Source organism: Bemisia tabaci, chromosome 1 (assembly GCF_918797505.1).
Source record: "Bemisia tabaci chromosome 1, PGI_BMITA_v3".
Classification (NCBI taxonomy): Eukaryota; Metazoa; Arthropoda; class Insecta; order Hemiptera; family Aleyrodidae; genus Bemisia; species Bemisia tabaci.
In genome coordinates, this window is record NC_092793.1 from 9,053,829 (window position 1) to 9,079,301 (window position 25,473).

General features: G+C 35.4%; 1 protein-coding gene across 1 annotated transcript in view; it reads right to left on the reverse strand.

Annotated features, from left to right (window-relative positions):
- Positions 1–131: 131 nt before the first annotated feature.
- Positions 132–25,473, reverse strand: part of Myo81F (unconventional myosin 81F) — an 89,755-nt gene continuing 64,413 nt past the window's right edge. The window contains exons 14-34 of the mRNA XM_019054837.2: positions 25,293–25,429; positions 24,674–24,852; positions 24,019–24,199; positions 22,532–23,116; positions 21,891–22,122; positions 21,169–21,323; positions 19,595–19,819; positions 18,627–18,761; positions 17,944–18,173; positions 16,132–16,333; positions 15,032–15,193; positions 14,155–14,302; positions 11,648–11,928; positions 11,222–11,358; positions 9,937–10,127; positions 8,954–9,282; positions 6,469–6,676; positions 4,680–4,987; positions 3,585–3,827; positions 2,721–2,924; positions 132–1,171 (exon numbers count right to left, since the gene is read on the reverse strand). Coding sequence (XP_018910382.2) covers positions 980–1,171; positions 2,721–2,924; positions 3,585–3,827; positions 4,680–4,987; positions 6,469–6,676; positions 8,954–9,282; positions 9,937–10,127; positions 11,222–11,358; positions 11,648–11,928; positions 14,155–14,302; positions 15,032–15,193; positions 16,132–16,333; positions 17,944–18,173; positions 18,627–18,761; positions 19,595–19,819; positions 21,169–21,323; positions 21,891–22,122; positions 22,532–23,116; positions 24,019–24,199; positions 24,674–24,852; positions 25,293–25,429 — 4,664 coding nt within the window. The 3' untranslated portion in view covers positions 132–979. The remainder of the gene's footprint in view (positions 1,172–2,720; positions 2,925–3,584; positions 3,828–4,679; positions 4,988–6,468; positions 6,677–8,953; positions 9,283–9,936; positions 10,128–11,221; positions 11,359–11,647; positions 11,929–14,154; positions 14,303–15,031; positions 15,194–16,131; positions 16,334–17,943; positions 18,174–18,626; positions 18,762–19,594; positions 19,820–21,168; positions 21,324–21,890; positions 22,123–22,531; positions 23,117–24,018; positions 24,200–24,673; positions 24,853–25,292; positions 25,430–25,473) is intronic.

The following is a 25,473-nucleotide window of genomic DNA, read 5'->3' on the forward strand; positions in this document are numbered from 1 at the left end:
TTTTTGAATTGTTTTTTTGGTCAATGGTATTAATTAGATAATGCCATTGATGTACTTTTCTACTTTTGTACCAACATGTATATGAAAGAAGGAAAACAGGGTACAAAAAGAAAAGGACATAGAAATAGAAGTTGATTTTAATAATTTGTATTTTTTTCTGGTTGTGAACAATTAATAAATTTATCTTCATAGAAATAAAAGCAAGCAAAAAGAGAAGACAAATGACTGAGATAATTGCACCAGTAAAATTATGCGTGCATCAAGATAATGTCTCCAGACAAAATAAGTACAAAAAGACATTCATTAAAAATTGATACAACTGTAAAATGCTTTTTCATAGGTACAAATAATATAGTAAAAACTTAAAAAAAAGAAACAGTTCTTTACAAAATGATAAATTACATAAAATTGCTTGAAAACAAATTTAAAATATTTTGTATACTTTCCTCTGCCTTACACATGATTTTTTAATCTTTATTATGACATAAGTGCAAGATAAACAGGATTTGCCTAAAAAAGAACTACCTAAAAGCAAATTCTTTTTGTGAAATTCTACATTGGTAAGAATTTACAGCTAAGCTAAAACTGTCCTCATACAAGACAAAACATTGAAATAAATAGAAAATAAAATTGCACAAAGGCTCTCTTAAAACCATTAGTCTGGCAATAAAAAAACATTGCAACTGACTGCATTTCATAACATAAAAGCACTCATCACCATAAGAGTATTTTAATAAATTTTTCTACAAATTTTCCTGAAAACGAATGGGTTTGATCCTCAAAAGACTAGTTTAAGCATTCATCAAAAGTCAGTTTCTAAAAACGTTGGAGTTTTTATTGTAAAATTTTTCGGAAAATTATGCATATTAATTCGGTTAAGTAAAAGGAAAAATCTTTCTTGTTGTATGATAAAATAAAACAAGATATTGGTACACATATAAAATAAATGACTAGAAATTTTAAGTGTAAAAAGAGCAAGTTAACCAGTTGAAACGGCAGTGGAATCAATTTCAGGCGCTGGTTTATGTAAGATGCTTAATGGACGATGGTGCAACTGTTTAGTGCTTTCTGTGTGGCAGTTTTTCTTTGAGTCGGCAGTTTTTTGAACACTTGAGCGTGCTTTCTTGAGAACATCAGTGTACTCTTTGATGAGGGTTGCTATTTGGAAAGCCTGAAGACAAATCAAAAAGATACAAAAATTAAAATACGTCAATAATTTTGTAATCCTTTTCCTGTAAAGAAAATGTTTATTATTTTTTAAAGACTAAAATGAATAATATTCCGTCTGCACAATGATTAAGTTATTGCAGTTATTCAGAAAGGCTTTTTATCTTCCTAATTTTTCATCCTCTTACAGATTTTTTAATGTTGATTGAAATTTGAAAAACTTTGGAGGGTCAGTTTCACAAAAAATTTTTAAGTTTAAAAAAATCTGGATGCCAATAGGGCTTGCCAGCCCTCAGTGCACTTTGATGAAACTATAAGATTATCAAGTCACTAGGGGGCTACGCCCCCTGGCCGCTACGCGGCCCAACCCCTGAAGGCGCTCCGCGCTTTCAATGGGCCGCTTTACCCTATTGTAAAAAAACCTGGGTCTTATTTCCAAAATCTGATTAGAGCGGACTCATCTAGAGATAATTGCCCGTTGATAGCCGCAAAAATCATGATCATATTTTCAAAATCTGAATAGAGCGGGCTCATCTAGAGATAATTGCCCGTTGATAGCCGCAAAAATCATGAAAATCGGCCCGGTAGAACGCTGGAACTAAGCGTAACCAGTTCTGCAAAATTAGGTCTCAGAGCTTATAGTGTAGATTGAAAAATTAAGTCATTTGTTCCGGTAGAGCCGAGATATTTGCAATGGAGCAAGAGCAATACTTTCCAACATACTTATGCACAGCGGAAGAATTACAAAACTTTCCTCCTAGTTGTTTTTAAACTCCTAGCTGAGCAAAGTTTTCAATTTTTTGGCTTTGGCCTAATGACGAATTTTATGACAACCTTTTAAATTTCATCAAAATGTATTCAGTTCAGAGCCAGAAAACCTCTACTGATGTGCAAAGTTTTTTTAACATTCAGTGGCTTGCCATTTTTTGAAAATGAGAAATTTTAAAAAATCGAAGGTATTGCACAGAAGTACAATTAAGCTATCAACCCACCTACCTCAATACACGTCTGTTGGTCTAAGTTATTAAAAAAAAAAAAAAAAAAAAAAAAAAAAAAAAAAAAAAAAGGTTTTCAAAACAGCATATTGATGGCTAACAAACAATACCACCTATCTGAAAACTGACGATTTTGCAAAAAGAAGAGAAAACTTCGCCATTTCTGTAATTTTAAGGATAAATTTGCAATTTTCTTATACATTACAGCGTCATTACAGTGTTCCCCTGTGGAATTGGAAAAAACTGAAATCATCTACTTGAGTATTTGATATTGTAGAATGTGGCAAGGTCGCTAACCCACTTTTGCCAAAATTGTCAGTTAGGCGGTATCATTTGTTAGCCCTGGATATGATACTTTGATGCTCTCATTAAAAAGATAATTTAAATACCAAATACAAAGTTTCAAACCTGAAATAACGAATAAACAGTTCACAATCGGCCGATAATACAGAACCTCTTTTTGTACTGAATAACACAGGTAGTTTTGGAGTCATTTTAATTTCAGAGAAGAGGGCAAAAAAAAAAAAATTAAAAGCATCGGAAAATACTGTGACTCACTTGTGATGTTGTTAGAATTACTTTGCTTTGTTTTTGTTCCGTGATTGTAATTATCATCAAACAGTTAAGAGCTGGACTGTATGATAGAATTGAGCTGTATTCGTAAGTGACCAGAGTATGCCTTGATCGGTGCTCCAGTAAATGCAAGCCTGTTTGGTCCACTGCCAGCCAGAGAACACGGGGCCAGTTAGACGTGAAAGATTGCTGAAAAATAAAAAGTGCAAATTGAGAAAATCAAATTTGATAGAGTTTAAAGTTAGAAGGCTATATGTCTCAAGTTTTTCAAAGAATTGCAATTAAATGGAGTGTGAGTTATACAAAATCTCAGTAATTAAAAATCATCTTCCACGCACTGCGGCATACCACTACAACTGAAGCTCAATTTTTCCATGCTAACTCATTATTCGTGTATCTCAGTAATTAAAAATCATTTTCCACACACTGTGGCATACCACTACAACTACAACTCATTTTTTCCATGCTAACTCATCATTTGTGTACTACAAGAGGCCAAGAGAGCCAAGTTTAAAAAATAATCAATAACAATGTAAATAATTCTCTTCCTCTTTTAGAGGAAGAAGAGACGCAAATGTTTCATCTCCTACTTATTTCCTAATCAACCAATCAACAACAGAATTTACCTGCTAAGAATGATTTTTTGCATCACTATGGAAATTTTTTGTTACTTATACATTTAATTTATTGGCACTTAATAGCTCTTCCTTTGTTTCATACATTATCAGTATATTCATTTAAGAAGTTAAATCTACAATCCTTGCTATTGAAAAGAAGGAAAAGAAGAGAGATAAAATGAAAATTTTTAATATAGCCTACTGAAAACCAAAATATAAGACTAAATCTTACCATAACATCAAAGATGGTTGCTTGATGCAGGGGCCAACTTTTGATTAGACTCAAGAAAGCTTTTTTGGCTTCATCCGAGGTCATTCCACGAAGACTCTGGTGATGCATGGCAACGCACTCAAGAGGTATATTTGGCACTAGTCGCGCGGACATGCAGTGACTGACTGCTGCATGGTAATTGGCATCAGTCAATGTCCCACTATCAGAGAATTCTACCTGAGCTTGTAGCGAGCACAACATGATCTGAAAAAACGTAAAAGAGAGGCATAAAGAATAGAAAGCATAATGATGATGCTGTTGACAAAAGTGGTATTATATTCAATGTGAAAACCAGCAGGCTGATTATTTAAACTGAGAGACAAAGCAGTAGACAAAGAAAACAAATAGATAAGGAAGCGATCCTTTTGGTGAAAGCGAGTGGTTGCGACCCGTGAGAGATCCCATACTTAGTCTATCATTTTCCGTTTTATTCTACAAGAACCACCCGTTTCAACCAACTGGATTTCTTTGTCTCCTACGTCCATTGCTTTGTCTATCAATTTAAATAACCGCCCAAAAAGTCATCTCTGATTATATGATTTCATTATTGGTGCTACATGAATACGCATACGAATACTACATGACTTACGCGATTTTTGGAAAAAAATTTGGCAGCTCAAGGAGACCATTCAAAATTTCGCATGAACAGTGGAAATCCCAAATGACTAAACAAAAAAAAGAACAATTTGCTTTGAGCTCCATCGCTCCGTCTCATTGTAATCTTTCATTGACCGATGAATTTAAAGAATCAAAATACGAAACGGTCAATTTTTACATCTTTTTAAAAAAAAGCGGCCATGCATATTTTGAAGATGTCTCATTCAAAGAGCCATTTCTATTTTCATTTTGAAGGTAAATACAAGAACAAGATAATGGAGTCCCCAAAAATGGACCAATACTCTAAATCTAGGATGCGATCATTGCAAAATTCGAGGATAGAACCAACCACAGTGGTTCATAGATTACTGATTTGACTAGGTTCAATGCATTGAATCAGTTATTCAAGCTCAGTTTCATGGGGCAAGGATAGGAAACGAGTATATCTGCGATACTTACAGCCTCATTTTCAGATATCGGGTATCTGTCACATCGCAAACTGTGGAGAACTTGATGGTAAAGAAGCTCTTTCTCGACAGGATCATCCAAGTCCAAGAACTGATCCAAGAAGAGGTGCTTCTTAAAGAGGAATAAATGCTGCTGAGATTGACGCTTGATTGTTTGCTTTCCATTGGACGAATTATTGATATTTACAGAAGCGGCGATTGACTTCCTCTGTCTCTCCCATTTAGACATGACATCAGCAAGTTTTTCTTCACTGAGCAAGCTTCGTTCGGAACTCCCGCAAACCTCATACAAAGCGTATCCTACAAATGAGGAAAAATGAAATTTCTTGCTTTAACAATGTTGCTAGAATATTTCAAGTGCAATCATAAAAGTGAAGCAATGGACCACTAGACAAGGTACGAATTTCAGTATTCTGATACACATTTCCTAATCAAAATTTCCTGTAAAACACGAAGCGCACACCGAAAATTTCCGAAATCAACTCCTTACGAAGATATTTAATGATTCTTGATGCGTGAATTCAAACCACCCGCTCATGAAAACTCAATACGCTCCATGACTCACATCGTGCACTAAACGTTATCATGACAGTCTCTGCAATATAAAAATCGGGCAACCTCAAACTTGACGCTTTGGCTCAGCTATAGCAAGTTGTTTATAGTTTGAAAGATACACGGTGGGAAATGAACATTGCTCCATTGAGAAGCTTGCTGAAACCGTTGTAGTGCACAATTTGACTCACGTAGAGCTTTGAGTTTCTTTTGTGCAGGCAGTTCAAATTCCTCGTAACCAATGTGAAATAAAAACATTAATATCTTCGTTAGGAGTTAGTTTCAGTAATTTTCGTTGTGCGAATCGTTTTCTACGTGAAATTCTGGTTAAGAAACATGAATCAGATTGCTTAAATTCATACCTTGTCTAGTGGTCCATTTCGTTCATTAATTAATGAATGTTCGATTATAATCGAACAGTATTTTGTACTTCAAAACTATTGGAACAATCAAACTCCTAATAATTGGCCAGTGCATGTATTTCATACCATGTTTTTAATACCAATGACCATCCAAAATGATAAAATGTGTCAGTTTAAAACAACCTAACTCAGGTTTTTTGAAATTTTCACTTTTTAGCATTAAAAAACTCTTTTTAGAATGGCACATTCACTACCAACAGGGTTTGATACCATTAAAGCGGAAAGTGCCCAAAGTAATAGTCGATTTCAGCAATCGCTGAGTAGTCAAAAAATTCCAGATAAGTGCCTAATACCATGCAATTATTATCATATTTCTTTTAATATTGATTAAAACCATCAATCTAGACAAAAAAATTGTTGTTGTTTTTTTTTTTTTTAAAATTAGTCTAAGTTTCTACTCTCTAAATCAGGGGGTTTGAAAACGAACCATCTCTTTGACTGTTTATTTCTCTGCTCCAAATGCGTTGTTCATTCTGAAAAGCCACAAGTTCAGAAGGGCCTCTATGGGCGCTCTTTGAATGTTAACAGTTTTTCCCTAAATTAACTTTCCTGCTTGTTATGCAGTTTCCATCGTCTTCTGCAAAATTTTGTCTTCGTAAGATGATTTTTTTTTCCAGCTGACAGATTTAATCATTCCTTATGAAATACTTTATAGGTTGCCAAAAAAAGGATCGTTCAAAGTCCCTTGTTAGGAGACATTCTTACACTCTCTGTATTCTCCTGACTTTGCTCTGGTCTGGTTTCTGAGAATAATCAATTTCTACATTAAACATTAGAATAGACTGAATATGCAGAATTGATAAGTACCCATAGCATTTTCTCGAAGACATATTTTAGCTTTAACAGCTTCCACCACCTCTTTAGCTGTTGCTGATGGTAAAATTTCAAAAGTATGGTACTGCCCATCCATGAAAAAGATCCTAGTGTAAATTGGGCGTCTATTCACAGTGCAAAAGATCTCTTCTCTGGATGGAGGAAGTTGACGTCTAAGTTTTCCTTGAGCTTTAAGTAAGAGCTGGAAAAGAAAACAAAAAAAAACAACTATATAACTAAAGAATAATTTGAAATTCAAAGCGGAACATTAGAATGAAGCTCAGAAAGCAGAAAAAAATAAGGAGAAATATTTACGAAACAGGGAACACCAATGATGATTTGCTACGCCACTAGCATTAGGTTCTGAACTTTCAAAAAAAAATTCCCGAGTTTTTTTTACCCTGACAATGATTTTTTTAAATATTAAGTTATTCTTCTCAAATGCTCACAACTTTAATTTAATGAGGATCATGTTAAACATTGTTATTAAAACATGTTAAACAATTGACTAGCATTTTGATTGACATAGTCGATGGTTCCTTGCTTGGACTCACTTTTTGGCACCATATTCACAAGAAGCACAAAATATACTGTAAATGACATAAATAGGCAGTACTCGCAGAGCTAATTATATAATACCTTTAGAAAATCTTTAAAAAAAATCAATCAATCTTTCAAAATTATCAGTTACACGGATCTGCAAGATTAAACATTCTAAGAAACACTTACAACGTCAAAGAATGTGTTCTTTCAAAAAATTCGGTTTATTGGAAAATTGGTGAGAGATGGAGAAAAACTAAGGCCATTTTCGGATTTAGTAGAAAAAACTAATAACCTGAAGCTCCATTAAAAACCTAGATACAGGGATGCTTCCCATTCTTTCAGACGCAGAGCCAACAGATCAGTTTTAAAAGGGGGTATGTGGGCGAATCATTCCATTTGGGTGGAAGAATCTCTTCATCAGACACACGGAGAAAATTATGTAGACATGCATTAAGCGTTTTCCTACATATTTTTGACTGATTTTTTTATGACCTTGGTTCTCTACATGCAGAAATTTCCTAGGAAAATGAATCTTCCTTGAATAATCCCGTTTTTTGAAGAAAATCTCAATTCTCTTGAAGATTGGTCGGTGTGGGGAAAAGTAAGGTTATTTTCAGACTCTAGAATAAAAATTACAAAGAAATCAGCTGCCACACCTCTGGTGTTCTGTTGAAAGCAGACTTGCATTATAAACTAATTTCGTGGCTACGTCATAGTTCCACTGTAAATAAATATGTGACCTTGTCTTTGATTCGTATCCTTACGGTGGTAAAATGCGCCTAACTGTTTCTTACAATCAAAATTCAGCGTGTTTAATCATGGTCGAAAGACCCAGGTCAATCTGTTAGCAAGATGTTCTTTGGGATTTCTGGATCTGGCAACGAATGCCCCCGATCTGCTATTCCACTCCAAAGTTTCCCCGATTTACGTTTGCGGTGCCCCATTACATAGTTCCTCTACAATCTCCCTGATCTGCATAAGACCAATGTAATTGGAACGGGGAACAGCAGAGTGGGACAAATCGCGGGAATCTGATGGCAATGCAGACAGCCCTCACCCCTGATTTGCAAAGATTATCACACTCAAATTTTCTGACGGACTGACCTGGGTCTATCGACCTTATGTTTAATGAGTCATTAATTGAATTAAGACCTATCAATGACTAAATGGGCCTGATGCAAACTTTTGCTAGAGCAAAAGTAAGAGTTTTTCTATCATTAAATGCTTCAAAAATGAGCGCATTGGCAAAGTTTGAAATGCACCTCTAACTTCACAACCTGCATAAGAAATTTGCGTTTTTTTTAGCTTCCCGCTTCAAAAATGATACCTTGGCACAGGTGAACATTTCGTTAGAGGTGTCGTTCTTTCTAACCCCTGTGCACTAAGATACTACACAATATTCAACACCGATCTGCCAAAACACATGTGCCTGGCTGAGATTCTACCCATTTCTTAACATCCAAGCATGTTCACAATCACAATTTCTTTGCGTTGATACCTAAAGATCCGCTTTGGTTGACCTTAGGCTCCCAATTGCGATTTGCGCACGGAAGCGCCAGCTATGTTGGGTTTTGCTATTGTGAGAGGGTTGAATGTAACGACTCCTCTAACGAAATGTTCACCTGTGCCGTAGAATCGTTTTTGAAGCAGAAAGCTCAAAAAAACGCGAATTTCTTACACAGATTGTGAAGTTAGGAGTGCATTTCAAACTTTGCCAATGCGCTCACCGTGATTTTTGAGACGTGTACTAATAGAAACAACTGTTATTTTGCTCTAGCAAAAGTTTGCAACAGGCCCATTGTAATGAAATAAAACAATTAACTCATGAAGAATTTGTAGGTTACATCATGTTTGTTTTGGTTTGAACCAAGAGTTGGATATTATATCTAATAACGCAGTCAATAATCAGTGTGTTTCAAGAAAAAATGTGATTTACCTTTTCAGCATAACTGGCATATCTAGCCATCTGGTTATGTCGTAAAGTTGCAGCTGAGTGTTTCAAGTGATACAAACAATAAGTTCCTAAGGGTGGCGCTGGGGGCACAGACAAACTACATGTGATGCAGAGAAGTGCCCAGTAGCGAATGCTGGCACGCATATTCACACAGTCGGTTTCTTTCAGAGTCGTTGGTGTTGTTTGCTTGATTAATTGGAGATACAATTCATTGAGTAGGTTGTTACTGGACAGGGCTCGCTCCGTTAGACTTTGAACTAGAGCAAGTTGATCGTCTTCTGATGAAGTTGCTACTTTTGGCAAAGCTTCACCTGAGGGAAAAAGAGAGATACAAAGTAAATCAATTCTTTTTAATTCAGACATGATACTTAGAGAAGCTTCAAAAAATGGTAATTATTTTGAGCATACTGAGCCTCTCTTACTTAATTTAGAATATGAATGAGGAACGTGAGATTCAGTTTCACTATTAAGAATAAGTCCTTGATGTTTAATTATCCTAACTGCATAAAAAATAAATGGAAAAAATTTTGTTCTCAAATGAAAGGCTTGGTGGACAAGGCGCATAAGTGCAGTTTTTGCTATTTCGAGAAATACGTTTTTGAAGGATCGAATTTACATGGATCCTTAAGGCGGAAAGAAAGTTAATACCGACTTTTTGATGCTGAAAAATTGGAATTTGGGAGCAAATTTTTCACAGTATCTGCATTAAGACTAGTTTCACTTGAAATCATTAATACCTCAATTTTTTCAAAAACTGCACTATGCGCCTTGTCCTCCAAGCCCCTCAAATAACCGTTCTGCTCGATATCTATTAAAATCGAACTGAATTATCTTTCTAACTCCCAAAAAGGAAAGTAAAAAAGAGAACTTCTAAGCTTTCACTTATTGAGTCTAATACTACCAGTACTTAGAAAATAATGTCGTATTAAAAGAGGTTCCTTTGCAATATGAGAAAAGGGCCATACCATTCTGTCCCAGGCCTGCATACGTGAGAATTAGCTGGAACATTTGTAGGGCAATTTCCTCTTCCTGTTCAGACAACCGACTTAAGCTCTGAGTGATTGGATGGCGTGTACACGTCCAGTAAGATAGACCAAATCCGCGATAAGTTTCAGCACCTTCAAGTCGTAATTTTTCAAGCCTTGTTTTGCTTAACCTGTTAAATAAAATGAAAATTTGATGATTTTTCACATTAAAACTGGTCATGTAAAAATTTAAATGATAAATTAAAAAAATCTGTAATACATAACAAGTCAAGTTGGTTTTACTTATTCATCTCTCACACACAAAGTGTATGCCTGAACAATTATTAAGAAACTCTTGAATCAAGATTGCAAAAATTTATATTCATCAGTTTGCCCATAGATACTGTCAGTCCTACTAGGCACTTGGGCATGGTCCAAACAGACAAACATTGACGAAACTTGTTGTGCAGAAAGAAAATCACCAATCTTACAAAACTCATTGTCAATTAATACTGGTTCAGCAGACATTGCATGACCCCTACTGTTTCTCGATAGAGAACGCCTGTCCAGACCGAGCCTGAAGCGTTAGACCCCAACTCTGTGTTATTAGATCAAAAGACACTGTAGGCTATCTATATGCTTCTCAGTTGCCATTGCACGTCTGCCATGCACCAGCCATTGTTAAAGATAACAAGCTTTGACCAAGCCACCCATGCACTTCCGTTACTCCAACGTTATACACAATTTTTTCCAAACAGTTGCCTCACGGTTTTGGGTATGCACCTCCCTAAGTACCTTAAACACATAACTGAGAGCCATGTTTGGCAGCACCGTGTTCCATTCCTAGCATCAAGGTAATGAAATTGAATCTGGAATATTTCCTCAGTTGTCCAGGAATAATAATTGCTAATAATAGTGGCGAGCTGACAAAATGGATGTAGTATTGCATCCAAGCTCTCTACAACAACGTTAGTTCAAAAGAGAATAAATACGTTGCTAGGATAAGGGTTTTGATGGGACCAAAAAAAAGCGTTGTCATATTTTTAAAAGAGGCTTTTAGTTAAGGGTCATTAAATCGAGGTTCCACTGTATTTTAATGCATGTAAGCAGTTCCTGATATGCTTGAAAGGACTAGATGTATTTAGCTACCCACCATCAGAGAATAAGCATCTTTACAGGTCAAAATCCATCATGAAATAATAGATACCTCTATTGGAAAAGTAAGCTGCTGAAAAAAAACTTGAAAAAAAAAAGAGAGAGATGTACAAGAAAGAGGAGTAATTACCTGCGCAAAGTATTACGAATGAAATTGGCAGCGGAATCGAGGGGCTTCCGCAATAAATCGCTGTCCACAAGAGCACGCCTAGCATTGACTAAATTATGATACAATCTTACTCGATCTTCAGTCGTCATCAATTTAATCTAAAGAATAACAAAGAATTTAATATAATAATAGTGAAGAATTCAAGCTTCTCAGGAAAATATGATCATGATTAAAAAAACCGAGAGAAAGAGAAAATTCTTAAAAAAGGAATGAATGTGCAGTTGAATTCAATCAGAGCAATTAGCCATTACGTATAATTTGTTCCCATTAGGCAGGGTTTCTAACTGGTATGTTAGGGCTCCATTGACTGTCTTAATAATGATGATTTAGGTTGATTTTAGTTTTAACGGACTTGAGAAAAAAAGATAACGTAACAAATTCACTTACTGGAAGCTCCGATTGTGTAATGCAGTTGGTCAAAGGTGGGTAATAACTAACGATTAAAGATGCAATTTCACTTCTGTGTGCTGTCTCAAAAACAATACAGTGATGTTGGTGAGAATTGTTTGTATTATGCTGATGAGTTAGATTTATAGTTATAAAATTGTCACTTGGATCAAGATGTAGCGACTCCATTTGGCTATAGTCAAACTCGTACAATAGAAGCTTGTCTTCTGGTTTGATGAGCAAGATTCCATGGCAGTTGATTCCTAGTATCACATTGTTACCTACACACAAAAAGTTTGAAAATTAACTAAAAAATGAAAATATTAGCACAAGTGGTATAAGCAAGAAATGAACTTGGGAGCACATTGATACTGAAACTGCAGAATTTCCATTCGCAACTTTGCAGACTTCCTGTCATACTTCATTTCCTACAAGGAAAACTACAGCAAGTCGTTTGTTGAGAACTTCGGTGATTTTTCTTCCTACTTGCAGAATATTCTGTGAAAATTTTAGGCCATGATGTTGGTTTGGTCTCCTTTCAAAAAATAAAATAAGAGGAGAGATTTTAAAACAACGTACCTGAGATATGCATTTTTGTAACTTCCAGTCGCTTTTAAAGAATTTCTCACTTGAAACTAAATTTCAGTTAGCAACCAATGTCTAATCAACATTTGTTGACGCACACTCCCATTGGCAAAAGTTTTTTTTGGAGACTCTTGGGCCTTGTCCACACAACCTTGGTTCACGGAACATATTTCGGCGAACTTGTTCGCAGAACAAGTTAGAGCTGACCTACAACTTGTTCCTCCAAACCCTGGAGCTCCCGCTGAACTCTCAGCTTCTATGTTTCCTTTGATGTGAGTTCGTTCGTTTTTGTTGTTTACGTCCTTTATGTCTTGACACTTCATTTTCTTACTCTCGCCGCCCGAGTAATCTATCATTTCGCAATTATTGTTTAGTTTTATTGAAGTTGTAATTTTATAAAAAGAATGGCTTACTCGCAAGACCTGACTAATTCTCGCCATCAAAAACACAAAGTTCCAGTTCCCGTTTGGACAAACTCGTGTGGACAGCATCCCTCGTTTCAGGAAACTGAGCAGTTCGTCGAATCAGTTTCTCGAACCGTGCTCGTGGGGACAAGGCCTAGCAAGATTCTCGACAGTAGCAGTCAGAACATAACTTTTTACGACAGTTTTAATTCTCAACCTTCCAATAAGAACGCAAATCAACTAATGAGCTTTCTGGAGGAGAAAGCTCTGAATAGTCAGGATAAGCTTCTTTTTTTAGCGATCAATACTTGAACAAGCAATAGAAGATGAAATTAAGGCTAACAGTTTTTCCAGTTGAAGGCACTCTAGGAAACAAACCCAATCACATTTTCAAGATTTTGTTTTCAAAAACCTCCTCAATTATTCTGCCGTGCTAAGGAAGAACGCCGTATGAACCTTCGAGGTCTGCCTTTCTTTTGGTAAAATACGAATTTTCGGGGAAACTTGTCAAAATTTTCCGTCCAATTTTTCAAGGAATTTTCTTTGCAATGTGATCTAAAATATCAGAGAATTTCAGGTAGAAACATTCATTATTTGCCTCAAAAATTGATGTTTTAAGAGGAGAAATTTGGCAACTCGCGGATCTTCATTCGGCGTTTTTCCTTAGCTGGGCAGTATAATGAGAACTGAGGTGACATAAGTTTGTAAGTTGATAATTGTTACAGCCAAAAATGAAAGATTTTGGACTCTCTGAAACAGCTACAGGAAAAGTTTTACTTGTCACTCTTCACACTTATCTCTGTGAAGAAAATTTTGTGAAAATTCCAAGCAATAGCATTGGTTTGTCCTCCTCTGATAAAATTTAAAAGGAGAGAATATTTTAAATACTGTAAATGAAATAATTGTTCCTGCAGTTTCACCATCTTAATGTTTTAAAGCTAAATTTGATCGAGGAATTTCCTTCCTTCGTGTTTAATTCTTCAATGTTCCCTGTTTTATGATAAGTTCAATGTTCCCAAGAACTTAAGGCCATGGTGTCTAGAATTTTCGACCAGGCTTATTCCCTGATTTTTCCCTGATTTTCCCTGATTTACAGGAGTTCATTCCCTGATAAGAAATCTTACTTTTCTCCTACTTCCCCGGGGAAAAGAATATAACTCTCCAGAATTCCATTCATGAATGTCGATTTTAATTCCGATAGCGTTCCGGATGTTTATAATATCGGGTGAATGAAAGCTTCTCCACTCTTTTAATGATTTGAAGTTTCAAATGTGTCATTCAAGAAGTCAAAAATAGTGCTCGATCAGATTAGACCGCCAAATTTGAAAACGAAATGATCCCAAAGCGTTAGAAGTAGAGATTCCCGGTTTCTGGAACAGATTCCCTGATTTTTCCCTGTAAATTTTCATTCCCTGATGAATCCCGGTTTTCCCCGGTTTTTCCCATTCTAGACACCATGCTTAAAAATTGTTTGGCTCGATTTGGATCAAATCTATATGAAGAAAAAATAGAACTTACCATAAGACCAGTAGCCACGGTAAGTAACTTGGAACATTGTTGTGCCATACAAAGGATACTGCATTACACAAGATAAGTACAAAACTTTCGCCATGAGCTCAGATCTTCCTGCACCGTATTGCCTATGAGCTTCAGCAATAATAGGTACCTGTAGAATTTATTACAATTCAGATCAAATTTCACATCTTTGAGATCAAGTATTAATGAAAGAACCTAAAAAATTGAGTAGAATCAAATTCAATGCATTAAGTTTAAAGGAAGGGGGCCCTTTGCTTCCTAGAACCATTTTCTTCTATTTTGTAAATGATGAAGTTTCAATACCTTTCTATGAAATCTTTGTACCATTAATCATTAGCCCCAAAATACAAAATCTGAGGAAATAAGATTCCTTCAAAATTACTCTTCCAGGAAATACTTTTTGAAGCACTCACACAAACTTTTTAAACAAGTATAAGGCGCTTCTCAGACCAGAGACAACAATATTGAAATGTCATGAATGTAGTGCTTATTCCTATAAGACAAGAATTCTCTTTTCAAAGGAAAAAAAATAATCAAGAGCAAATATTTTTTTTTCCTTTTTTCAATTTAAGCTGCTAAGAGCAACACTTGTTCATGATCATCAAGGAGGTAACTGGGCACATATTTCACATCAGTTGGACCCATCATCTGTGCAGCGTAACCTTTTGCTTTTAAACTTTCAAGCTCAGAGATGTCATGTGTCATATGTGTAACACTTAAAAGGAACTTCCCATTAAATTTTTCCCCATTGTACAAAGTTTTCTTTTTGACAGAAACAAGTATCCTTAGGTACGATGTAATTCCAACATTTTCGCCTCATTTAGGGAGTAAAACTAGAGAAAACGTAAGGACTTCCTACCCAAACATCCTCGCCACGACACCGACTTATTCGGTATGGAAGGTAACTATCAATGTCTGCGTAGTAATCAAGTTTATCCATTTTGGGATCTCCGAGGGCAACCTGAGCTTGCAAACCGGCCAATTGTAGTGCAACTTTCTCGCTGACAGGAAAATCATCACACTGAAAAAAAAAGAGAAAAACAACAAAAAATAATTATTTCTCTCTGTCATTAATCTATGCATTTGTGGATCTAGCAGTGCATTGCGACCTCTACTTTGGAGAAAGCAGAAAGAAACCAAGCCACAGCAGCTATTGCCAAATTTAAGTAAGCAATTCAATTTTATACGAGAGGACGTTTGTGCGGAATCCTTAAAAAATGTTAAAAATATTGGTTCACACTATGTAGAAAATTCACTGAAACTTACAAAAAAATCCGCACAACCGTTTTCATAAAAAAAATTAAATGAACCAACTGAATTTGGCAAAAGCTGATGAGGCCTGGTTACTTTCTGCTTAACGCGGTCCATTTCAAGAGTTATATAAATAACTAACAGCAGACTGGATGAGTAAAAATGATGATTCTGAGCCAAAAATTTACATAATAAACCATCAGAGAATATTTTCCTATGATAGATGGTACTCAATGTTCATTGAAATATTATTAGTGAGAAAAAGAGAGAGGAGAGAGAGAGAGAGAGAAAGAATTCAATGAAGAAGTACAAAGATAACATTAACAAAAGTGGATTAATCAAGTCCCCGGACTTTATATTATACTTTTCTGGTCATGAAAAGTCCTGTATTTCTTAACACATTAAAAAAGGCAGTAGATTTAAGGAGTCTTGAGACCTCTATTCAGTCAGGAAAGCTAAAAAAAAAAAAAAAAAAAAACTTCGAAAAATAATAGGAATCAAAATTTTAAAGAAAGGAGAATAACTGCTGTAGCACACAATTCACTAGCTTGCTGTTTGTGGAGAATTTTCAGGTGATAGAAAGCCAATTTTTTATTGTTTTTTATCAGTTCAGTCATCAAAAACGAATCAGTCAGGCATCTGCACATCAAGAGAAAACAACAGATACCTTAAAAATGAGGACTTTTCATGATGAAATGGAAGACTTACTTTAACAACACTATAAACTGCTTGAGCATATAAGAGATTAACTTCAACAGGATCTTGTGAGATTTCCCGTGAACTGCGAAACAATCGTTTTTTGAATATGAAACGATTCTCTCCAGCACCTAATGTTGCATTTGAACTACTTTTGCGAGTTAGCGATGCAAATCCTGATGAATTAGCAGCAGCAGCCATCTTGTTTTGTTTCCTGAAATGGAAATATATTCATTCAAATTTCATAAATCATGGGCAAGTGCAATTAACGCTGAGTTTATAAATATCGCAGGCAAGTAGTCAAATTTTGACAGTTTGCGGAATTTTGTAAATTTCGAGGAGCGAACGAGTTTTCTATATTTTAGGGAAAATAACTCATCAGATCTATAAATTCTCCTTCTTCCTACCTCTTCAAATTCTTATAATGGATTTAAAAGTTAAAATTTTAAAAATTCTATGTTTTAGGACATGCTGAACATTTCAAGATAAGAGTTCATTTGGGAGCCTAAAATCGTTGCAAACACTGTTGCATGATGCACATTATTGGATAGAGAATTCTTTCTTACAGCAGCAAAGAATTATTTAGTCTGAAAATAGGAAAGAATCAGAACTTCAGTCTAAATAAGAATATTTGACTATTTCTTGCGACATAAATGTAAAATTAAAATTACTGGCAGACTCCTGCAAAAGAAAAAAGAAAAAAACCTGTAACTCTTGAAACATTTTCTGGGCTTTTTGGAGAGAAAATCAACTTTGAAAAACGCCTTGACCTTCTGCCTGACCAATCTGCACTATTCCCAGTCTTTTGTTAACGATTTAGAGCTCTAAATCTCTCTTCCAATTAGCGTTCTTCAAATTTAAGTTAAAAAACTAAGCTTCAAAATTGATATTTATTTTCAATCCCAGTGTCGTACTTATAGTCATTCATTTATCAGCTCCTTTCCTTGAGAGGCCCAATTTGATTTTTTTTCTTTGTGATTAAGCGGGTTTCAAGGCGAACCTCAACATTGCATCATAAAAAAGGTAGTTTTAATGAGCCCGCGTAAAATTTAGCCATAAAACTTTGGAAATGGATCCTTGGAGGGCATTGCGATGATTGACCAATACAGAAAACACAAAATACAAAAGAAAATATAATGCGAGTTTAGTACATATAAAGTAAGTTCCCACCTACCGAAAAAATTTCCTTCCGCACTTTGTAGTGTGTCCAATTGTCCTACTTACAATAAAACTAATATTTTGTACTGAATAGTTTACACAGAGTTAAATGGTCAGACTACAGGAGCGAGTTCAATGGGTCAAAATAAGACTTTTTCGTTGTATTAAGTTTTCTTCAAAAGTGCCCCCAGTCAGCGCTACACCCCCTCCCCAAAATTTTGGAAAGTAAATCATTTTCCTGAATTTTGGCGACATATGTGGACCAAATCTCATGAAAATTTGAACTTCCCTGTACTTTTATGCCCTGAATTCATAAATGATCTAAAAAAATCGAAATTTCAATTTATAAAGGGGGTTTAGGAGTTTTTCGGCTCCTGCAGTCTGGCTTCATAACCCTGGATCACCCTGTAAAGTATACATAGTATACTATATACTATAAAATAACAATATGTATGTAATATTTTGAGGGCTTCCTTGAGCCCCCCGCTGTCACAGTTTACACCAAATGAGACCTTATAAGAAATCGAGCTGATTAAGGAATGACTACAAATACAACTCTCGGTGAATCTTACATTCTGATCAAGGCACATTCAACTCACACATTAGTAAAAGAGCACCTATTTTCTAATCAATGATTATGAATAAATTTAAGAGAAAATAACTTACATTTCCCACTCTGCAATTACATCATATAAATAGCAGTGCGATCTGACATGCTCCTCTCCGTCCGGCCGACTTTGGTAAACAGCCCAACCGTCCAAAGACCTTAAACCTAATTTATCAGCTAATTTGCTTGCTGCGTCACTTGCAGTATCAGTCGGATGAATGTCTATAGCTTTTGTTCTCCCATCTAAGAAGAAAAATCGACAGACAATCGTACCCAACCGCTTCATGGCCTGATGAAAAAGAGAAAAATACATTATATCAGTTCGTTGAAATTAGGTAAGCGCTACATCGTCATTCTTTCATTTATGATGTACAAAGTAAGTTACAATTTTCAGTTCAAACCCTACAGTCCTCCATAGTCAGTTGTGAAGGACCCTGCAAAGGAAAGCGCACTTCAGAAGAACGATTTTTTCTACATATAATTATACTGTGCGAAACCATTTTTTTGTACCAGAAACAGTGTAAATCAACTATTTGCATGCCGATTCTTCCCAAAATTCAACTGACCCATTCTCAGAAAGTTTTTTGATCTGCTTTGATTGTGAGTGAACGAGAGGGTGGATTAAGTTTTTGCTAAACTTCAACAAAAAATTTAGAAAGGAACACGAAAAATTTTTCAGCATAAATAAATAGGCAAGCAAGAAAAGAAGAATAATATAGTTGAAATAAAGAGGCATACTCACAGCAATTTCGACTGTGGATGGTGGATATTGTCGACTAGAGGCTTTCGTATTTTTACAATTATCAAGGCACCACTGCACATACTGACGAAGTTTTCCCTCACACTGCAGGTTTTTGTGTAGGAAACTGATAAAATACTGCAAATAACAAAATTCGGTTAGAAAATGGAAGAAAATCATGAAAAATGTAGAAATTAATAAATGTTTTTCATCCGAGCCTGGAACACTTTGATGAGACAGGTCGGTAAAAAAACAAAAAAAAATTTAAAAAAGAAACCTACTGGGAAAAATAATCAACTGGGGTTTTTTCATTTCCTTTTGGGGAAAATCATAATACTAATCGTAAGTTGGTATATTATAAAAAGTAACCTCCTATATTTACCCATATGTTATTTCCAGATATTTTAACATGAGACATGAAATGCGCCCAAATGAAGACTTTTCAAATAAAATTTCCTTGTGCTGAGCATGGATTCCCGCCCTAATTTACACACTCACACAAGTGCAGCGTTATCGCCGCTTCACTTTTATCATGTGCGTTTTGATACAAAAGCTCCATCTTTATGACTTTCGCTCTTCTTGACACCTGTTGAGAGGGATAAGGTTAGAAACCCTTCAACAATTTCAAGAATTTACTTGAAAGTTGGGCCATAGCCATGCTGAACAAAAAATTTCAATTAAATGAGCTCTGTTCAATAAAAATTGGTAACAATTAAACAAAGAAGGAGTGTTGTCAAGCGGTAATCGTTCCTATGCCTAACAAAGTACAACTCAGCAAGTTTAAGCGATCCCCTTTTTTAAAAGTTCCATGTAGCAGAAATTTAAAAGATTCAGTATTTTGAAATTCATGAGTTGATAAAATATTAAAGTCATATGTTCTCAAAAGCAAATCAGACTGATTCTTACAACCATAAAACTCAAAAGGCTACAGTGTTTTCAGTATGGGAAGGTAGAAATTAAAATAAACTCACTTTGTAAAGAGCTTTACTCGGCTGAAATGCAACGATACACAAACACAGAAGAAGCCAAATCTGCTCAGCATGTTCAACAAAGGGGTTATTGGTAACTTGTCTCATACATTGAACATAGAGTTCATCCCGTAATTCCTCTCTATCAAGGGCATACTTGATGATTGTTTGCAGCGTAGAAAGTTCCGATTCAGGCTTCAGTTCTCCTCTACTATACTTACAAAGATCCTAGTTAAAAAGAACATAAAATAAAAACTCATGAGAAAAAAAACAGCTTTGAAGATGAACGAATGCACTTGAAATTACTTTTAGTGACACACAGTGCTTGCCTCAGTTTTTTTCTGGAAAATGATAATTCTTAGAAAGGTAGAGTAATCAAGATTTTGGAAAGATAGCGGATATTAATATCAGTTGAATCGTGTCATGCAAAAATCGCCCAAGTCAATTTTTCAATTCTTGAGCTTTTTGAGTTGATGATACTTTTCAACATTAGATACGACCATGAGAAACAACTGACTCAGACTCTGACTTTGCGTAGAGACTCGCTTCAGGGTGATTTTAATCTTAAGATAAGTCTTTACCACACTTTCATGATTGCATGGATTCTTGAAAAGTATTATCAACACAAAAACTCAAAGCTAAAAAAAAAGGACATCAGCGATTTTGGCACGATGCGATTCAACGGTCTAATTCGTTTCAACTATACAACGAGCAGTAAAGAGATGTACAAGAAATATGTATAAATGTTATTAAGTCCTAAAATTTGGTTTTTTCAAATGATTCTAGATATTTAGGGAGCAAGTTAATAAAAAAAATTTAACTTCTCCCGAAAATAAAATGTGACAGATGTTGAAAGCCTAGAATGATAATACCGTTCAAATTAAGGCTTCAAACAACAAAAGCGCAAATCCAAGATTTTTCTGGCGTCAGTTAAATTGAAGGGACAAAAAACTGGCTTGCTGACATCAAGATCAATATTGAATGTTTTATTTTGGAAACTTCCCAACTCTGGAAAAAAAAATTCCAGAGAACAGAAACAAAAGATAATTCTTGGATGGACAAGAGCCTTTAGAAAGTCCTCTCAAAAAGAACCCTGTAGCCAAAAGTACGAAACTTCATGGTTTTTTCATTCTACAACATGAAAGTTTTTAGACCTTCAAGTTGGGCACTTTTCCAAACAAACCAGAATTTGTACCTTAAGAACCCTTAACTATAAACAACCTTATCGATGTAAAATGAAAAGAGAGAATTTTGAAACAAAAAAAATGAAAGACCAATATAACCTTAAAAACAATTTTCATGCAATATTTCATTTCATATTGAAGTTTCATTTTTTTCGAGTTGGACGATTTTCCCAGCAAGACAGCTGAGAATAAGATTTAATTTAATTAGATTTAATTTTAATTTAAGATTAATAAGATTTCTGAGCAGAGCTTTATTAAAAGATGAATTTATTGGATATTAATACTGAAATTACATTGAAGAAGAAAATTTTGGCTCTGAATAAAGTCGTTTTGGTCTTAATATACAAAACGATGATGCTCGAGGATAGTAATTATTAGGTTTTCTGTACTCACTCTAAACATGCTGCACGCAATAGTAATGTTATCTGGATCATATAATTTGAGATGCGAAGTAGGAATAGTACAGCCTCGGTAATGAGTAACCATTTCATACTTAGGAATGACTTCTAGGGCTTTACTTTTCCTGGTTAGTGTAGCCATAATAGTACCTAAAATATTAATAGCAAAGTGTCGGATTAGGAAATATTCTTATGAGACTAGAATTTTTTACGGTTCATGGTTGGCTGATTGGTGCGTTCGTGGTGCTTTATCATCAATTGCTCATTAAAACATTTTTTGATGTTGAAACTGCAGAAATACATAACTCGGTTTGCAGCATTGCGGACTTTCGGTCATACTTCATTTTTACTTGGCAAAACCTAATTTCTACACGTGATTTTTCTTCGTGTGTGAAAATTTTAAGCCATGATGTTGGTTTGGTCTTCTTTTAAAAAATATAATAAGAGCGTAGATTTTAAAACACTGCAACCAAGATATGCATTATCAACATCACACCGTCATTTTGAGTGCTCATTCAGAGAGAAAATAAATTTGGTACTCTGCTCTCATTGAATGTTTTCATAGAAATCTTAAAATACTGATTTCCAAGAACAGAAGCAATTAAAAAATAGTGAAAAAATAGTGTTTATATATAGTGTTTCTACAAACAAGGAGGGGAAATATTGTACAAATTAATATGTAAGTAAATATCCAAAGGAAAAAAATGATTGAATTACCTTCAGGAGTTTTTATATGATCATTGAAATGAGTTTGGGCGAACTCAACAATATCATGGTAGTTTTCTTGTAGATTGTTAGGTGTGGTTGTAGTGCGGTTATGAGACCCATTGACGGAGAGTTCTTGTAAACGCTTTTCTACCCTATTTCTTCGATTCAACTCCATTTCCGTTGCAGGCTCATCGCAAATGTTGGCTGAGCCTGTTCGATGAGAATATGGTGACTGCATCCCCTGCAAAAATGAGTTTTTCAAAACTGGTATTGAATCCTCCAACCCAAATTAAACGAGATGCCCCCAAGATTTTAAGAAACGAACACATGCTTAATCGTACTTTTCACTCAAATTTGTTGCAAGAGAAGTTACACTAATTGATTTAGTCCTTCAACTAAAATTTCACATTGACTGCTTGTGACTACATCAATTTTGCATTTACCAAGAACTCTGAGGTTGATTGTTACCTCATTATTTTAATCTTCAATTATCTAGATAAATTCTGCTTGGGAAAAAAAACCTTGAAGGTTCCAGGTAGGATGACTGACGGCTTCTCAACAGCTCAAAAATAGCAGCAAATTCCAAGAAAAAGAATCATGTTCTTCAAAATTCAGGAGGAAAAGATGGGTTGACTGGAGGAATTACTTACCGTTGAGACTGAGGAGCCTCTTGAGTTGGGACGACTCTGTTTCGGTGAGACTAGATTAGCACCTGGTGAATTTGAACGAATCCGTTCAAAGGTTGGACTCTTTGGCCGGAATTTATGGTAAGGAGGAGCAGGAAGAGGAGGTGGTGATGTACAAGGTCCCCTCCCATTTTCATCTCTTGGTATGACACTCTCATAGATCGGTTCTCCCCCTGATTTTTTGGGGGCCTCATTACCATCGACGCTCCGAGGGGATGGACAAGGCGACCCGTTTTTGAGAGTATTCCCGCTTTGCCGAATTTCTTCAGTTTTTGGAACCGTGGCAGGAGTTGTGACTGGAGGGGGAGGAGGAGGAACAGTTGGTTCAGGCAGCAATCGAGCAATGGGTTTTACGATTGATTTACTGCCGTTAACTTTGTTAGTGAGGTTTGCAATATTTTTATGGAGAGGGGAGAGGGAGGTTGGTGCATTATTGTTGTTATTATTGTTTGTATGGTTGTTGGCACCATTGATAGATTCACCATTGTTGTTGTTGATGTTATTTTGTAGATTCAAACTTTCTAATTCTTGCTGCAGAACGGACTCCAACTGTAAATAGAAAACATTCTGTATTATCTGTTTATGAAAGATAAAAACCAACAGAGATTGCAAAACCAATTCCATCGGAAATATCCTAATTCAACTGACTCAAATAATTAAATTAATGATAAATAAATAAATGAATGAATAAATAAAAAAACCTGGGATTTCTTGACCGAGATTGACCTCTCAGTCTCCAACCTATTCAGATATAATTTTTAAAATTATCCTATTTGAACGGTGATTCATTTTCCCATTTTTGAAAATAATGGTTGAAACTTAACTGAGGTAACAGGAAAACTGAGGTAATGTAAAATGAAAGGGTTCTAGGTTACTAAATCCTCGCTGCTGATATTTTTCACAAAATAACCTTGCAACATTGTACAGCAAGAGCAAGACTTACTCAGGAGCATGCTGTTTCTTGGAAGAAGATATTCCGTTCATAGTAAAAGTGCTCATAATGCAAATAAAGCCCATCAAAGAAACGAGTTTTATGTGTTTGTTTGTTTGTTTGTTTGTGCCAGCTTGGTAATGTTAATGCATGAAAAACTATATACCTGGTGGAGCCACAGTTGACAATTGGGAGGTATGGGATAAAGTAGGCTACAAAACTGATCCATATTCGGTATTTTGTGGATCCTACTTGAATATTCTCCTTATAATGGCCCACCTAGAGTCTAATTCGGCGTCCGCCTAATGAGTGTCATCACTATCAGTGAGGCAGTTCTTGCCAGTATCAACACTTTTCTAGTAACGTTCTCTATGGCTCCTCTGTTGCAGGCATACTACACTTCCTCTCATGTATTGCTTACGCGCATGCCTTTTTAAAGTATATTGTCTTTCATAGTCAATGTGCTTGATTTAGCTGGTAAAAACGCAAGAGATAAAAAAGAAGATGAAAAACCTCTTACCTCGTAATCTAGATCATTTACAAGTTCATTCATTTTTTCTCCAATCTGATCAATTAACCGCTTTTTGCTGCCATTCTGACTGTCTGACAGAAATGCAAACAAATTATCCAGATCCACAGAGTCTCTTTTTGATTCTCTCAGTTTGTTATTTAAGTGTCTTGCAAGGGCAGCAACTTCCTCCCTGTTGAGATAAAATCAGACGAAATTAGGAAATTACAGTAACAACAGGAAATATTCTCCGTCAGAGTAACTGCTCGGGAACTTTCTATCAATAAGGCAGAGTACCGAAAAAATTTGAAATTCACAAGAGAGAGAAAGAGAAATTGCGAGTACTTCCATAGATACTTCCTATCGTCAGAATGAAATCCTCTACATTAATTCTCTGCCTCAGGGCTCAGTTATTCATTGCAAAGAAGTACGACGAGAGCAACTTTCTACTACAGTAATTTTTCTGAAATAAAAAACTGCGAAAATTGCAATAAAGTAAAAAATAAAACTGGAGAAATTTGGCCTGAAAAATCAAAATAGATCAAGAAAGTCAATATTGTGAAAAGTCTCTGAACAACCACAGTATAATCTGAGTCACAGTCATGACTGATTCAGACAAACACTGAAAAGATATTTTGGACATCTTTTGTGACCCGATTAAACTTACTTTTGTTTTTCTTTCCTTTCAGAAATTTCTTCAGGTGTGACTCCATTTTCGCCTTCAGATTTTTCATCACCATCTTCTTCAGGTTCTTCTTCTTTAGCTTGCTCTTTCAGCTTTTCAGCTTCTTCTCTCTTCCTCATCTCATCTTCAACTCTTCTCATTTCTCGCAAAGCACTTGCGACCTAAAATTTTGAGAGCAAGAATGAAAAATTAAGATTGCTATTGAGGTTGCTGTTAAGATTGCTGTAATTGATAAAGATTAAAGAGTTTGAATAATTTAAGGAAAATTGCATTTTGTGAAGCTACTATCTTTTGAAAAATGAGTTGTGACGGACAATATCCAACAACGCAGAGATCTGCGATTTTGTGGTTGCACTACATATATATACATGTATGTAGTACATATGTATGTATGATGTATATATATACATACAAGTCGCTTTTACAGCCTGGGCGCTCTGCAACCCCTAATCGCCATCCTTTTTTATCAATCCATAGGTCATTTGGTAAACTGGACTTAGTAAGTCATTACTTAGTAGTTGTACTATCAAAGTGTAATTTTTCTCATGACTAGTGAAATCATAAGAATCTGTTACGGTATAATTTAAAAAATATTGATTACCTCACGAGCAAAGACTCCTCGTAAGTGTGCTTGAATTACAATGGCGGCCCGCCTTTGCCGCAAAAATTCTACTCTCTGTTTCCAACCTCGGAATGCATACTGTAATTTCAAAACAGCGGTGCGAATTCTTCTAAACTCTGAAAGAAATTTTGAATTCCATGATTAATTAGAAGGAAGCTGG